Source organism: Saitoella complicata, assembly GCF_001661265.1.
Source record: "Saitoella complicata NRRL Y-17804 unplaced genomic scaffold SAICOscaffold_1, whole genome shotgun sequence".
Lineage (NCBI taxonomy): Eukaryota > Fungi > Ascomycota > Saitoellomycetes > Saitoellales > Saitoellaceae > Saitoella > Saitoella complicata.
The window spans coordinates 228,037-242,971 of NW_017566992.1; the positions used below are offsets into that span (position 1 = coordinate 228,037).

At 52.0% G+C, this 14,935-nt stretch overlaps 8 protein-coding genes across 8 annotated transcripts; 3 read left to right on the forward strand and 5 right to left on the reverse strand.

Annotated features, from left to right (window-relative positions):
• Positions 1–295: 295 nt before the first annotated feature.
• On the reverse strand, positions 296–1,551 carry SAICODRAFT_51561 (branched-chain amino acid transaminase; the record flags this gene model as incomplete). Its single annotated transcript, XM_019169075.1, has 2 exons — positions 296–657; positions 714–1,551. The coding sequence occupies 2 exons, from the start codon at positions 1,549–1,551 to the stop codon at positions 296–298; spliced, it is 1,200 nt and encodes a 399-aa protein (XP_019027147.1).
• Positions 1,552–1,713: 162 nt separating this feature from the next.
• Positions 1,714–2,753, reverse strand: SAICODRAFT_28347 (uncharacterized protein). The gene is made up of 4 exons (XM_019167126.1): positions 2,498–2,753; positions 2,305–2,444; positions 2,039–2,258; positions 1,714–1,988 (listed from the first exon to the last, which is right to left on the reverse strand). The coding sequence occupies exons 1-4, from the start codon at positions 2,718–2,720 to the stop codon at positions 1,807–1,809; spliced, it is 765 nt and encodes a 254-aa protein (XP_019027148.1). The 5' UTR covers positions 2,721–2,753; the 3' UTR covers positions 1,714–1,806.
• A 131-nt stretch (positions 2,754–2,884) lies between these two features.
• Positions 2,885–5,601, forward strand: SAICODRAFT_4251 (kinase-like protein; the record flags this gene model as incomplete). Its single annotated transcript, XM_019168702.1, has 5 exons — positions 2,885–2,909; positions 2,962–3,488; positions 3,547–3,859; positions 3,913–4,121; positions 4,177–5,601. 5 exons carry the CDS (start codon positions 2,885–2,887, stop codon positions 5,599–5,601), a joined length of 2,499 nt encoding a protein of 832 aa, XP_019027149.1.
• Positions 5,602–5,893: 292 nt separating this feature from the next.
• On the forward strand, positions 5,894–7,536 carry SAICODRAFT_51276 (phosphatidylserine decarboxylase; the record flags this gene model as incomplete). The annotated part of the gene is made up of 2 exons (XM_019169045.1): positions 5,894–6,379; positions 6,430–7,536. 2 exons carry the CDS (start codon positions 5,894–5,896, stop codon positions 7,534–7,536), a joined length of 1,593 nt encoding a protein of 530 aa, XP_019027150.1.
• Positions 7,537–7,631: 95 nt separating this feature from the next.
• SAICODRAFT_28349 (Thioesterase/thiol ester dehydrase-isomerase) lies at positions 7,632–8,391 on the reverse strand. Its single transcript, XM_019167127.1, has one exon. The coding sequence runs from the start codon at positions 8,355–8,357 to the stop codon at positions 7,761–7,763; it is 597 nt and encodes a 198-aa protein (XP_019027151.1). The 5' UTR covers positions 8,358–8,391; the 3' UTR covers positions 7,632–7,760.
• Positions 8,392–8,824: 433 nt separating this feature from the next.
• On the reverse strand, positions 8,825–11,980 carry SAICODRAFT_74276 (Coatomer, beta subunit). The gene is made up of 3 exons (XM_019170924.1): positions 11,753–11,980; positions 9,040–11,694; positions 8,825–8,986 (listed from the first exon to the last, which is right to left on the reverse strand). Exons 1-3 carry the CDS (start codon positions 11,826–11,828, stop codon positions 8,835–8,837), a joined length of 2,883 nt encoding a protein of 960 aa, XP_019027152.1. The 5' UTR covers positions 11,829–11,980; the 3' UTR covers positions 8,825–8,834.
• Positions 11,981–12,264: 284 nt separating this feature from the next.
• SAICODRAFT_16094 (Mago nashi domain protein) lies at positions 12,265–12,940 on the reverse strand (the record flags this gene model as incomplete). Its single annotated transcript, XM_019165606.1, has 4 exons — positions 12,844–12,940; positions 12,754–12,791; positions 12,346–12,704; positions 12,265–12,288 (listed from the first exon to the last, which is right to left on the reverse strand). The coding sequence occupies exons 1-4, from the start codon at positions 12,876–12,878 to the stop codon at positions 12,265–12,267; spliced, it is 456 nt and encodes a 151-aa protein (XP_019027153.1). The 5' UTR covers positions 12,879–12,940.
• A 170-nt stretch (positions 12,941–13,110) lies between these two features.
• Positions 13,111–14,811, forward strand: SAICODRAFT_22470 (SET domain-containing protein; the record flags this gene model as incomplete). Its single annotated transcript, XM_019166582.1, has 2 exons — positions 13,111–13,170; positions 13,225–14,811. 2 exons carry the CDS (start codon positions 13,111–13,113, stop codon positions 14,809–14,811), a joined length of 1,647 nt encoding a protein of 548 aa, XP_019027154.1.
• Positions 14,812–14,935: the final 124 nt, after the last annotated feature.

The following is a 14,935-nucleotide window of genomic DNA, read 5'->3' on the forward strand; positions in this document are numbered from 1 at the left end:
GTATCTGGGCGTTCCTCTTAGGGGCAACTCAAATGCTCTTGCCATTGTCGCAGGAAGCCGCGAAGTTCGTTGTGCCGTTTTTGACCTTCATATACGAAGTTCAACCAGCTGCAGATTTGAGAAGGCCGAAACCGAGACTGCTGATTCTATTATGCCGACTTGCAGGTGTAATCGAATGCCGATACCGACAGTATGCGCCCACAGCGAGAAACAAGCAGTAACACAAACGATGTGGTGTGAATGTATTCATGATCATGACTTCGTAACCTCTTGTAAACCCAAATGAGCGCCCTCCTCACACGTGACGAGCCCAGCCCTTGTGCTCCTCAACACCGTACTGAATGTCCATAATCCATTTTTGCATCTGCTCCGCCACCGGTCCCGCCTCCTTTCCGGGCTGTAATGGTACGGAGATGTCCTCTCCCTTATAGTGCACCCTCTTGATCGGCGCGCAGGTAGCGGCGGTTCCGGTTCCAAACATCTCGAGCAATCGGCCCTCGTCGGCGGCCTTCTTAATCTGGTCCATGGTGTACTTCTTCTCGGAGACGGCCCAGCCTTGGGGAACGAGGCGTTCCCGAGCCAAGTCGAGGACACTGTCGCGGGTGACACCCTCGAGAATGGTACCGTCAGTGGTAGGGGCGGTGATAAGCTCCTTGACTGTTGGCGGTAACGTTAGCAAATGGTCATATATGCGGTTCCGGCAGATAACTAACCTCCGTCCTCGTTCACCCATGCGGTGAAGCAGTTCATAGTTCCGACCTCAGTCACGTAGTTCTCCTCTCCGAACAACCATAAGTTCTGATGGTATCCCTTCTGGGCAGCAGCAACCTGAGGAGCGACACAAGGAGCGTAATTAGCTCCCAACTTGGCATTACCGAAGCCTCCAGGCCATGCGCGGACCTTGTCAGTGGTGGCCCACAATGAGACGGCCTTGAATCCGGTGGGGTAGTAGGGACCGACAGGGGAAGCGATCACGTAAAGCAATGCGGAGGAAGTCGGTCCGATACCGAGGGTCTTCTGGGTACCGATGAGGGTTGGTCGAAGGTAGAGCGAGTATCCCTGTCCTCTTGGCACCCAACGGTCGTCGACCTTGACGAATTCCGCGATGGCCTTTAACAGCTCCTCACCGTCGAAGGTGGGCAATGCGATGCGGGTAGCGGAGTTGTTGAAGCGGCTCATGTTCCTGTCACCACGGAAGATGCGGGTGTCGCCGTTGGCGTCCTTGTAGGCCTTCATACCCTCGAAACACTCGAAACCGTAGTGGAACACACAGGTCGCGGGATCAAGTGACAAGTTCTGGTAGGGAGTGATCTTGGGTGCGTCCCATCCAGTCTCGGAGTTCCACTCGATGGCGAGCATGTGGTCTGTGAAGGTATGACCGAAAACGAGCTCATGAGGCTCCTTGAGGGGCTTAGGGTCGGCGGTCTTCTCGATGGTAAGCTTTGCGGCCGAGAGAGGCTGAAGAGCGGGAGTGGAAAGCAAGCGGATGGGCTGGAAGGAAGGCAATGAAGAGCGCAATGCCGACTGCGGCAATCGCAATGAACGGAACATGATTGCTGAACTCTGGATCCTTTGAATTTGATTTTCTTGTTCGTCGAGGTAGAAGCACAACAGCACCACCTGAATTTACAGTAGGCAGGGCAGGGTCTTGGGCGCGGATCGCTCGGCAGTATGAGACCCGTCGAGTCACCTTAACAAGGCAATTGCAATTGGAGACGGGTTCATTGGAAGGTAGATTAAAGCAAAGAAACCCAGATAAACGCCGGTAAACGCCATTGAACCACCCGACTGCCCAGTAGCCGGCCCTCACCACTGGCCAGCTCCGTAATAGATACCCGCATCGTCATCTTCAGACTCATAGGATGACTCCTGCGATTCAGTGAGTCCGGGACTTTTAGCGCTTTGCGCCGCCCTTGTCGCTTCCAAGGCCACTGTGGTGTGACGGACAATCGTCTCAATGACTGGTCGCTTCCCAAGGCCGTGCGTTTCTAGATTGATGGTTAATGACTCGTAAGAACGATACAAGGAGCCAAAGTACCTGCTAGCCAAGCGTTGGCCTTCTCTGCCAAGTTGATTCTCCGTGCGTCTGACATATAATGCGAGAGAGGACTCTTTTCCGGGACCTCGTATGCAAGCAATGCCATGATATCCCGGACAGTTGATAGCTGTGCGTCGTCTTCCGAGCCCGATAATGTTAGGTTTTGTTTAGCAAGGCGTCCAGCTTCAATCGCCTTGTAGACGTCACGACTTCGAATGGCCTGCATGACTGTGAAAAAGTTGTCTTAAAGCCAGATAAAGACCTACCTCGATAGCATTCTGCGCTAGGAACTCGAAGTACAGCCATCCGTACCCCCCGGAATACATAACTTCTCCTAGAGGTGAGCCTGGCTTTATCAAATTCAGCGCAGCCGGGATTTCTCCATTCAAGATATAGGCCATCATCTCTATTTCATCCGGTCAACGGTGGACCCAACCAAGACGCCGAATAGACACAGACCCTTCCGTAGCTGTAAACTTCGCGTTTCAAGCTCCCGGGCCTTCGTTTCTTGGTTCATCAGACCATCCCCGTTGGTGCAAATACGCTGCGACGATTCCCTATCCTGCCTGAAAGCGTCCGCGGTCTCCGCACACCGCTCGTGCAGCAGGTATTGCAGAATCAGATCGCCATAAGTGGCATCCGTCAAAGGGTCCAAAACAGAAGTTGGAGTTTCTCTGGACATTTTCCTTGGCTGTATGTTATGTGCTGCGGACCGTGTGCGTTCGTTCATGTCGTACACCTTCCTTAATGTACGGGTGATTCAGGTCGACTGCGGGACGCTGCAGTTGCCAACGGGACAAGGACGCCGAAGCAACTTCAGAGTTAGGAGCGTAATCGCAGTTGAGGATGTTTTCGAATGCTTTGAAAGCATGTACGTCGTCTTCGCTGTCGGCACCGAGCTCTACTGACGGGGATCATCGCAGTGTCCGGCGGAAACATCCATAAGAGCTACTCCGTAGACTCAACTCCCGCCTTCGTCTCTGGCCCATGGAAAGTCTATGATGCGACCAAGAGGTCCAACAAACAAGCAGTATCTGTTTTTGTGTTTGAGAAGAAGAACTTGGAAGCACCGCTCCAGAAGCCTTCACCCCTCGTGCAAGCCAGGTATGCGCAGATCTACGAACAGTTGAAGCGGGAAGCGAGTAGCTTGTCAAGATTGAGACATCCGAGTATCCTGGAGGTAGCGGAACCAGTGGAAGAGACTGCGAAGACTCTGGTCTTTGCCACGGAGCGAGTCACCGCAAGCTTGGCGACCTTAACTGGCAAGAAGGACGAGGATTCCTTTGGCAGAAAGGGGACGAGAACTTCAAGACCACAGGAGACTGAAGTCGACGAATTGGAAATTCAGAAGGGTTTGCTGCAGGTTGCAAAGGGATTGAGCTTCTTGCACGAACAAGCTGGCATCCTCCACTCAAACCTCATCCCTGAAGCCATCTACGTAAATGCTAAGGTACTTTCTCCAAAGCGCCATCGTCCCTGCGGGTGTGTACTGACTTGAAGATAAACAGGGCGACTGGAAGATTTCTGGACTGGGCTTCTCCATCTCATTCCGTGATGCAAAACCGCAGTATGATTACCCGGAATATGACCCACGACTACCAAAAAACGTTCAACGCGATATTGATTTCGCTGCACCAGAGTTCGTCATCGAGGAGCAAGTCGATCCACTGAGTGATATGTTCAGTTTGGGTTGCTTGATCGTTGCAATGCACAATCGAGGGGCAAGTCCTGTACGGGCGGATCATAACACGCATGCTTACAGGAAGATCGTTGAGAGGCTGGACAGACTTGAATGGGGCCAAGTGCCGTCGTACATTACGTGTACGTGGAATAATCGTCCCATCATTGTCAGGTGCCTAATATCGTCTTTGTAGATGTTCTGCCCCAACTTCTCACGCGAAGACCGGTCAACCGTCTCTCTGCGTCTGCATTCCAGTCGTCGAAGTTTTTCGACAACATTCTCATGAATACAATCCGCTTCCTAGAAGCATTTCCGGAGAAGTCCGACCACGAGAAAGCATCTTTCATGCGTGGCCTGCTCCGTGTCCTGCCTCAATTCCCGGATCGCGTGCTGCAACGAAAGGTACTTGAGCTATACTACCGTTCATTTGTGTGCGATCTAACGGTCTGCTTCCTAGGTCCTCCCATCCCTGCTTGAAGAAACTAAAGATCATCCGCTTCTTCACCTTACGATACCCAACATATACCTCATCATTACCAAAACTCCGCAGAGTGACTTCTCTGCCAAGGTCTTGCCTAAGCTCAAGACAATCTTTTTGGTGAAAGACCAACCCCAAGCAACGGTGGCTATGTTAGAAGGCCTGCACGTAGTCAAGGAAAAGGCAACGGCGAAAGAGTTCAAAGAAGATGTCATGCCTTTGATCTACGCAGCATTAGAGAGTGGCGTGCATTACGTCCAGGACAAGGCCCTCAACGTTATCGGAGAGATTGCCGCTGATCTGGATTTTACCACGATCAAGTCGAGATTGTTTCCTAAGGTTGCTGATGTCTTCACAAAGACGTCAATGCTTTCAGTGCAGGTCACGGCGCTTGAGACGTTCCTCATCATTGTCAAGCACGTCGACAAGTACCTCGTTACGGAGAAGATCTTGCCACTGTTGCAGACCGTCAAGACTAAAGAACCTGCCGTTTTGATCGCTGCACTCGCAGTTTACGAGGAGTCTGGTAAGATGCTCGACCTTGAAGTTATTGCGGCACAAGTTCTTCCGCGTCTTTGGGAGCTTTCTCTCACGCCTCTTTTGAACCTTCAGCAGTTCAAGACATTCATGAAGGTCATCAAAGATCTCAGCAGCCGTATCGAGGAGGAGCATGGCAGGAAGTTGGCCGATTTGGGCAGTGTGAGCGAGCCAATCAACTCAAGTACAGCTGTGAAGGGGCCAGCTGGAGGGGCGGCCGATGAGGGACCCATTGACTTCGAGACCCTCGTACTCGGTGGAAATGGTGTTAGTCAACCAAAACTGCTTACGAATTCTATGGGGAATGGTAGCATGGGTTTCGGTGCTCCTATGGAACCAGTGCCTTCAAATCCATTCCCGTCTAGCCAACCGCCGGCAATACGAGCGGCTCCTCCGAAGAGCACGTCACCAGCGCCAACCTTCTCTTGGTCCACACCAGTTTCACCTCAGGCCCGTCCGCCCCCGGCACCAGCTCCCCAACAACCTCCTACGGGTTTGTCATCCTTCCCCGTTATGCAATCAACCCCGCAAGCGTCATATCAGCAGCCACCGACAAATTACTTCCAATCCCAACCTGTTCAACCTGTGCAACCACCCCAACCGCGTCAACCGAGTAATACGGCTGGCAGCGCTATTGACTGGTCAGCTGCCATGCGGAAACCAGCCCAACCTATACCACCTCCTCCGCAGAACAAAACTTTCGGATGGTCAACGCAAAACAACAATGCCGTTGCGAACTCGTCCATGTCCTCCTTTCCCTCCATCATGCCACCACCAAGGAATGGTCCATCTACACCATCGATACCTCCACCGCCCAAGCCAAGCAATGGTATGGGCTCCCTGGACGCCTACAAACCTCTTCTATAGGTCACGATCGAACAGTTCGTTGGAGAATATATGTCTGCTGGACGGGGTATATTGCTTATCATATTTTGAGAACCGGGTATCATCCGAGGCAGGAAGCAATTAGTTAGCAATTCATATATAACGCCGACTGTTCTTTAACCTTCACTTGCTTTCTCTTTGTTCTCTCCAACTTTGTCCGCCTATATTTAAGAAGTGGCAATGCTCGGTCGGTCGACAATCCGGGGAACTTGGGCGCAATGGCTGCATCGTTTGGCAGCAAACAACCAAACCCCCCAATTACACAAGGACGACAATGAGATTAAGAATCTTCCGTCCCAGAGTCCCGGGGCTTCAACTCCTTCGTCCAAGGGTACCTGGTATCCTTCTGAGGCGTCGTCCCTTCCACGCTCTCGCACGTCCATCGCTTAGACTTCGCGAACGCGTCGGTAGCGTTCGTCGTTATCTCCGCCAAGATCAAGGTCCTAAGCAGCCCCGTGAAGAGGAGGATAAGTTTTATGATGCACCGGAATTTGCGGAAGGCACGGCGTCTTCTGGATCGTCGGGCAACTCTCAGGGGGATCAAAGGGGCTTCTACACTAGACTGCGGGAGCGTCTGAGGAACACCAAGGTTGAATGGTACCCAATTCCTGTTGGACTTGGAATTGCCGTTGTTGCTTTTACACAATATCGGAAAATCAGTGACAGAGAGCATGAGAGAATTGCTCACGAGGGCACGGATGGACACGTTGACATTCAGGGGCCTGCTGGCGAGCGGGTCAGGTCCACTGGACCTTGGCAGGTTCGTAGCGTTTCAATTTTCACGCAAGGTCTCGATTAACACGTTTCCAGGTGTATGTACTCAGCACACTCCCATTGAGGGCAATCTCACGCCTATGGGGGCGCTTCAACGAGATTCAGTTGCCTGTTTGGATGCGTGTTCCCGGTTTCAAGTTGTACGCGTGGGTTTTTGGCTGCAACCTCAATGAGGTTGGTGAGGCCGACTTGACTACATACCGTAACCTGGCCGAGTTCTTCTACCGTGAGCTTAAGCCTGGAGTCCGTCCCATCGACGCTACTGCTGCGATTGTTTCCCCCGCAGACGGAAAGATCCTTCACTTTGGTGCAATCCAAGGACGTCAGGTTGAGCAGGTCAAGGGCTTGACTTACTCTCTTGACGCTCTTCTTGGTTCTGGTGAGCATCCATCTCCTGAGCAAATCGCTTTCGACGCCAGGGAGAACTCGCACATCAGCGATTCCGATTTCGCGACTGTCAACGGAATCGATTACACCGTAGACACTCTCCTGGGTGAGGAAGATCACCAGAAGGCTGAGGCTGGGATCACCAAGACCGATGCTTCCATGCCTGCTGAGCACGAGCAGGCTGCAGAGCAGATCGTTGCCCAGGAGGTCGCACGCTGCCACGGTAACGGCGAGAAGGTCAAGGATGGCAACGCTCTCTTCTTCACTGTCGTCTACTTGGCGCCTGGTGACTACCACCGTTTCCATTCCCCCACCAACTGGGTTGTTGAACGTCGTCGTCACTTTGCTGGTGAACTCTTCAGTGTCTCGCCTTTCCTTGCCCGTCGTCTGGCCAACCTGTTCGTTTTGAACGAGCGTGTCGTGTTGTTGGGTCGCTGGAAGCATGGTTTCATGTCGATGACCCCTGTCGGTGCGACCAACGTCGGATCTATCCGCATTCACTTTGACCGTGAGCTCAGGACCAACACTTGGAGCAAGGATAAGCCTGTTGGCGTTGCCTACGCAGAAGCTACTTATGCGAATGCCAGCAAGGCACTTCGCGGACAGCCATGCAGGGTCGGTGAGCAGATGGGTGGGTTCAACCTGGGAAGTACCGTCGTTCTTGTCTTTGAGGCGCCCGTCGACTTCCAGTTCAAGATTGAGGCTGGCCAGAAGGTGAAGATGGGACAGGCTATTGGTGTTACACCAGAACATTAGAAGGATGAGTGAGCCAGTGAGCCAGTGAGCCAGTGAGCCGTTGGGATGCATCATTGGGCATGGAATGTGAATACCTGCACATATTATCTGATTTCAAGGCGCAAATGGTTTTCTTCTGGGTGTTTATTGTTACCTATGCATTCTAATACATTGTTGTTCATATGATATGCCCGCTCTAAGCAAATTGCCATAACTCCTTCCAAATCATGGGTATCTGTGGTTCTCTAGTTCTCAACCTTAACGACCTTCGTCAACATGCCAGCGTACTTTGGCTCAATAAACAGAGCCTTCGCCTCAACCACTTTGAGAGGGTTCTCCTCGAGAGTCTCAATGTGGCCCTCCACCCACGCCTTCCTTCCTTCCACCTTGGTGGTAGTCGCCTTCAAGACGATCCATTGGTCTGCCTTCGTAGGCGCCAAGTAATTGATGGTAAGACTTGCCGTTACACCAACCTTGTTGGGCAAGGCCGGGAAGCAGCACCGTGCCAGACCCTCATCAAGCAACGTTGCCAACAATCCACCGTGAACAATGCCGGGGTGACCGCACAAATCACTACCGAGATGTGCGAAAATCACGATACTCTTGCCTCTTTCCTCCGAGAAGACGTATGGCGGGATAGTGATGCGCCCAGGTCCAGCCAGGACACCACCCGTCAAATTGTAGGCCTTGTGCTGATCAGGAATAGTCTTGTGTGGTCTTGATTCCGAGAAGTCGGGGTTCGCCCGGAGCTCTTTCAGAAGCGAATGAGCATTGATAAAGTCCTCGGCGGCGCGGACTTCGGGATCGAGGGGACCCATGTGTTCAGAGATTTCAGTAGACATGAAAGGTGCGACTGAGTAAGCGTAGCCAAGTGCAGAAAAGGTAGAACCGAAGAGAGCGAAACCGATCTTTCGAAGTATTGAGGTCTTTGGTTTAACGGTTGGTCGCGCAGTAGTTGTCGCGTATCGGACAGCCGAGCGGAGCTGGTGTGACGTGTGGGAGAATGCGACGGGACGAGTAAAGACTCTTGCGACGAGTCTATTTGGCGACATGTTCGATTATAAACGTCAAGATAACACAGAGAAAAGCGGGAGGCTTAGCGGAAGTCAGTAGGTGCCGGGGCCGAGGAAGGCGACGGAGGAGGGATTAGAAAGAGTAAGCTGCTCCGGTTGGGGCGCGGATGTTTCCCCGGCTAGGACGGCGACTGGCAGCTAACGGTGCCGGGAAGTACTATGGAACAGAAAACGTCCAGAATGAAAAATCTAAGTTCAACTTATCCTAAGGTAGATTCGATGGTTCGTGCATATTTGCTCCCTTTTCTACTGCGCCGTGATCTTCAGCCGCTGAGCAGCTGCGATCCTGTCACCCAACGACAAGGCCACTCCCTGTCCTTTACTGCGAATGCGGACATGACCAGTGATCGGTCCATCTCCGTCCTGCTCAATACTCAAGTTTGCCAGAGCATCCTCACCTGTACATATGTTAGCTTACTGTGCCAATTGCTACAACTGGAGAATGGCTTACCGAAAAGGCTTCGTGCGTACAAGTTGGCACTCAAGAAGCCACAATCTCCCTCAAGGGATGCCTCAGGCGTGAGACAAGCCATGTTGGTGTTCTTCATCAGGTGTGCCAAGAACTCGCGCAAGTTAGCTCCCTTGCTGTTAAGGTTTACTTTGTTCTCCCACTCAAACTCGGTCCACATGCTGCGGAACTGGCTCTCAGTGCACTGTGATGGCTTAATGTAATCCATGATATCGGCATGAATGTGGTTGAGGATAACAATGTTGCTCTCAGCTCCCGCAGGACCATCGTAGACAATGTTACCGAAGATAACTCCGGTGTCGGTAGAAGACACCTTGACAGTAGCCTGAACACTGTAGAAGGAATGCGGACCGATGTTCTGAGTTGTTGGTCGCTCGACAATCTTCAGGTCACCAAGCGTAGCGAACTCCACGGACAAATTCTGCAGAGTCTCGCTAGTTTGGTTAACCAACAAGATATCAAGAACGATATCGAACTGGTGAACCTTGACATAAGCCTCGGCGTAGATAGGGTCTGAAAAACCAGTAAGCTGTACAACGCGACCCAACTTGGATGAAACATCCTCAAGCTTAGACTCAGCACCAGTAGCCTTGGACAAGTCCTGCTCCAACTCGTTGACCGGCTCGACATGGTTCTTCCGTGCCAAGTGACGGATGTTAATAAGGTCGTCAGCCTGTGCAGCAGTCTTCTCCTTCTCGAGGGCGAAAGCAGCAGAGCGCTTCTTCTCCTCGGCCGTCAGCATGACAGTGAATGCTGATCTGGTGTCCTTCAGGAAGACATCTTCAACACCCTTGTTCTCCTCAAACTCAGCCAAGGACTTGACACAGTTGATGATACGGTCGATTGAATCCTCATCAATGGCAGTCTTCACGAACTGAGATTGCCCGACACGGATAATGGAAGTCATGATCAACATAGCCTCCGCACGCAGGGCATTTACCCGAGCAGAGTCCGATGACATCTCGGAATAACGCATGACGAGCTTCACCAAGGTAGCAGACAAGATCGAAGCGAGGTAGTAGTCACCATCGAGAATAAGTTGTCGCAATGGTGGCTTCTGCGCCTTCTTAACTGCCTCCAATCTTGTCTTCTTGGCGGAGTCGCTAGTGATAGCACCCTCAGTAGCATATGTACCGTCAGCCAAAACCTTTCTTGATGATTGGGATGACGCCGCGACCTCTGCTGAATCTCCATTCAAACCCTCAGCCTCGTTGGCAGCAACATCCAAAAGACGCTGCTCCGAAGCCAAGATCGGGATCTCGCCCAAACTCGTTCTGATTCTCCGCCATGCTTCCCGAACATCCGTCTCTGAAGTACAGTACTCACCGACAATCCACAATGCTCCCCGGTAAACCTTGTTAGCACGCACCTCACTCAGAGTAGACATAAGCTGAGCGATAATCGCCGAACGGAGGGCAGGGAACTTCTCGACAACCTCCTTGACGAATGCAATAACGTCAACAGCGGAAGCGCTGTTGAACTCGCCAATGCATTCCATGAGCACATGAACCACACTGGACGCGACTTCGGAGAAGCGAATGGCGCACTGGTGAATAGTGTGGATAAGAAGTTGGCGATACTCGTTGTTCTTTTCGTAGGCCTCGTCGATGGTCTTGGTCAACTCTTTCTTCAACAACTGGATAACCTCCTCCACATTCCTGCTCGACACCATCTCCAATGCGATATCCAGGGCCTTCTTTCGGACATCGATGTCGGGGCTCGAGAGGACGCGCAAGACGTCCATGACGAGGTCATCAAGGGTACGCTCGTGCTTGCGGCGGAGGTTGTCGATCCGGTCGAGGACGATGAGCTTGACGTTGTTGTCGGACTCTTTGACGACCAACTCAATAAATTTGCTGGCGGCGGCCTTGATGGCGACAGGGTTGTTGGTCAAGGCGGTCAAAGCAGTAGCAGCCTCGTATACAACCGTGCTGGACTGACTCTCCAATAGATCGAGAATGACCTTGAGGTAACGAGAACGGTTCTGGGCGTTAGTAAGGGAGTCCTTGCGAATGAACTCGATCACGGCCATCTGCATGCTAGTCTCCATTCCAGTGATGTTGTCAAACTTCTCCTCGAGCCATTGCACCACACGTTCAGGGCTGATCGCACAGAGCGCAAGGAAAGCATTACGCCTGCAGCTCGAATCACCCTCAGCAGCCAAGAAGTTCGCAATCAACTCTGGTGCATCAGGGACGAGGTTCTCCGAGTGAAGGTAGATACTGTAAATTGCAAAGACGGCGTTTTTCCGGACATACGAGTGCCTGTGCTCAAGACACTGACGCGCCGTAGGAAGAAGCGGCTCGAGGAGTTCCGGAAGCTGGATCTTGGTGAGGAACCGAAGTGTCGCCCCACGGATGTACTCGTTGGGGTGTTGCAGGTCGTTACGGATAGCGTTGATCACGAGGACCATTTCCTGTAGCAGTGTCTTTCCATCCGCTTGTGTCTTGGTACATGCTTCCCAGTAGAAGTGCAGCAGCTTCTTCAACACCTTGTTCTTTGATGGCATGACGAAGCGGATGACGTGCATGAGGAGCTGGTTGGGCATTGGATCACCGTTGAGCATGATTGCCAGGATCCTGCGCATGGTCTCGATTTTGACATTGTCGGAACCTTTCTCGAGGGAATTGCGAATATCTGTGGTTCGAAGGATCAGTAACAACACTGCGGATTCGTTTCTAGGTTGGAGACGTACCCTGCAAGCTAGGAGCATCAGCAGAATTGTCCTGGTGGACGATGGTATAGCAACTGTCCTGCACAGACGTAGCCATCCTGGAACCGGTGACGCGACAGGCGGAAAGGGGATCAACGAGGTGAAAGAGTCTCTGGTGGTTTGATGTGGATTCTCGAGGAACTTAGTCTCAGTTGTCCTCGGGTTTCTTCAATTGACCGGTCTGGGTATATTCACCCGACTCTTTCAGGCTTCTCGTGTTGTTGCCAGCAACGCGCGACGTCTCGACGTACGGTCCCTCCCCCATGCATGCCGCCGAGAGTCGTCACGGGGAGTAGACAGCGTCGCTTTGGAATACTGGATTATGATGGAGGTAAAAGAGCGTTTGAAACCTTGGGTATATTGATTTTGGCTTCCTTCGCCAAGGTACGGTCAACGACACTGTAGCCCTTCAGCCGCCATTCCTTCCAGAAACACAAGAGCAACCGTACTCCAATAACCATAGAGATATTTTCTTTTAATTCCACCTCTCCAACTCATCCTGCCTTGATAGGCTTGATCTGCATAGGCCTATTGTTAGCATTGTCCGCTGTCATGAAGGAGAGGCAGGAGCATACCTTGAAATGCAGAGCAATGAGAGAAAACACCAACGCCTTCAAATCCTGAACAAGATAATAGAACACCCTCAACCCCTCCGGGTCCTCACTCTCCGTAACATCCACCAGACTACCAATCTTGGCCGTCTCAAAACTGATATGCTCGTTGCCCAATCTGATCTCCAACTCCTGACGCCCATCCTTGTTTTTTCTTGGCCATTTTGCGTCATCTTCTTTCAGAACTTCAGACTCTTGGATGATACGTTTCAGCTCTGCAATCATAGCCTGAGAAACACACATTTCCTTTCTGATGAGGGAGTCGTTGCGGTAGTTTGAGTTGTTGGCATATCGTGCGACACCGTCGGCTCGAAAGTCGAACTCTATAGAAGCTGTAAGCATCGTAACACGCTGGACGTCTCGGGGACTCACCTAAGAACTCGTGGCCGAAGCGACCGGTATGACCAGAACTAACAAGCGCATATCAGCACCGGTCATGAATGTAGCGAGCGGATCACGTACTAGTATCTCAGGTAGAATGGCTCGTCGGACGACATGGTGATCCTTCAATTGCAATTGCAATTGCTGTCGGGCTGTATGCTCTTACGGCTCTTCTGGTGTTCACGTACCTTAGGTAGTATACGACGCGACCCTCGTACAACCAGAGCATGCAGGGGGGTACATGCGATACCTCCAAGTACGTCAAAGGGGAAAACAAAGCAACCAGATGCAAGGAAAGCGAGAGCATACAGTCCCAAGAGCAAGAGAAGGGAGAGCATACACCCGACCATGTCGTCGAAGGGCAATCAGCACAAAGCCGTGAACGATCCTGAGGAGAGCGAGTACGAGGTGGGATCATCTTCGTCCAGTTGCGACCGAACGAATGCTAATACAAAAGGGTAGGTGGAAGAAATCGTCGACGAGAGAACTATTGGCAAGAAAGAGACCGAGTTCAAAATCCGCTGGAAGGGTTATGGCCCTGGACAAGACTCATGGGAACCGAGGAGCAATCTGCTGAGCTGTAAAGACGCACTCAAGGCGTGGGCCAACAAGAAGAAGAGAGCCCAATCACAGACGCCGATAGCAAAGAAGCGCAAGATATCGGAGTCTATTTCCGTGTCATCTAATGGCGATCGGTCACTGACGCGGACGCCGTCGTCAGATATCCGGCAACAGGCAGTGAGGAAAGTTCCTACTCGCTTGAATTCACCGGTAGTCATCAATCTCACCTCAGACCCAGTATCGTCATTGCATAAGTCGGTTGAAAACAGCAATTCCGGCCCTCCTCAAAGGCTAAAACTACCACCGACATCGGTTCCCACGCCCGCAGCCGGATCCAATGAGCGTATAACCGCAGGTGTTGCGACAATCACTATATCTGACGGATCAGTCGCCTCAGAGGCATCTTCACAATGTGGTCCTTCAACTTCACCGCGAACAAGGAGACGGAACGATATCCCACCAACTACCACAATGGCCTACCCCACCTCGCACGGTTTAGTCACCGCCCTGACCGACGCATCCCCTGGCCACGCCCGGGTGGTCAAGAAAGCATCCTTGAGTGAACTGCAACAGGCATTTGAGGCGAAGCTAGCACTGCTTAAGCCCAGAGTCTCCCTTGTCAATGAGATCGACGATAGCGCAGCTGTACCAGATAATGTCGAAAAGTTCGAGTTTATCGAACGGTATCGATTTGCGCTTGGGATCACGGAACCGGATTCAGGATTCTCTGCCGGCTGTGAGTGTGGGATTAAGGAGGGAAATGTGTTTGGTGGGCATTGTGATTTGGACGATCCGCTTAAGTGTTCTTGTCTACAGGAGATGGCCGAACCGGAGTTTGCGTATGACAAGCATGGATTGCTGACCAGTACTGACTGTCCGATATATGAGTGCAACGAAAATTGCGGATGTGCATTAACCTGTCCAAACCGCGTAGTTCAACGCGGCCGCCAACTACCACTTGAAATCTTCAAAACACCGGACAAGGGCTTCGGCCTCCGATGCCCGCAAAACATCAAAGCAGGGACATTTTTAAGCACATACACCGGAGAAGTCATTACCAACGGCGAAGCAAAACGACGTGAACCGATTTACGAAAACAACGGTGCAACGTACCTGTTCGAGCTCGACTTTTTCGAGTCCGAGTTGGAGGAGAGCGGGCAAGAGTGTTATACTGTCGATGCACAATGTTGTGGTGATCCGACGCGGTTTATTAATCACTCTTGTGATCCGAATCTTCAGGTCAGGGTAGTGTTGGTACAGATGGACCAAAGGCTGTATCACATTGCGTTCTTTGCAATACGGGACATTCCGGCATATGAGGAACTTACGTTCGATTACTCGCCTTCACCGCATCACCACGAGATGAGTAGATCAGCTCCGCAGCGAAGGAGGGGCAGAGGTAGGCGTGCGGTAGCAGGACCGAAGAACTACAAGGCAAAGTTGTCTTGTGAGTGCAAGTCGGCCAAGTGTCGCGGTTACACGTTTTGAGGGGGGGTGGGGGGGGATCATTGTATGGCCATGACCTTGCCGGACAACAAGGTGCCCGCAGGTCTATCACGTAACACAAAAGTCCATCTTGCTCGAAGCTGAGCGTTCTGTTCCCACCGAGATG

What these genes read in the sequence shown, in the direction of transcription:
- SAICODRAFT_28347 (XM_019167126.1), bottom strand. Translation starts at nt 2,720, where the DNA reads ATGTCCAGAGAAACTCCAACTTCTGTTTTGGACCCTTTGACGGATGCC. An exon ending in AAGTTTACAGCTACGGAAGG is followed by an intron (nt 2,445 to 2,497) that starts GTCTGTGTCTAT and finishes CGGATGAAATAG; the next exon opens with AGATGATGGCCTATATCTTG. An exon ending in TAGCGCAGAATGCTATCGAG is followed by an intron (nt 2,259 to 2,304) that starts GTAGGTCTTTAT and finishes ACAGTCATGCAG; the next exon opens with GCCATTCGAAGTCGTGACGT.
- SAICODRAFT_28349 (XM_019167127.1), bottom strand. Translation starts at nt 8,357, where the DNA reads ATGTCTACTGAAATCTCTGAACACATGGGTCCCCTCGATCCCGAAGTC.
- SAICODRAFT_74276 (XM_019170924.1), bottom strand. Translation starts at nt 11,828, where the DNA reads ATGGCTACGTCTGTGCAGGACAGTTGCTATACCATCGTCCACCAGGAC. An exon ending in TGATGCTCCTAGCTTGCAGG is followed by an intron (nt 11,695 to 11,752) that starts GTACGTCTCCAA and finishes TTCGAACCACAG; the next exon opens with ATATTCGCAATTCCCTCGAG. An exon ending in GTACGCACGAAGCCTTTTCG is followed by an intron (nt 8,987 to 9,039) that starts GTAAGCCATTCT and finishes ACATATGTACAG; the next exon opens with GTGAGGATGCTCTGGCAAAC.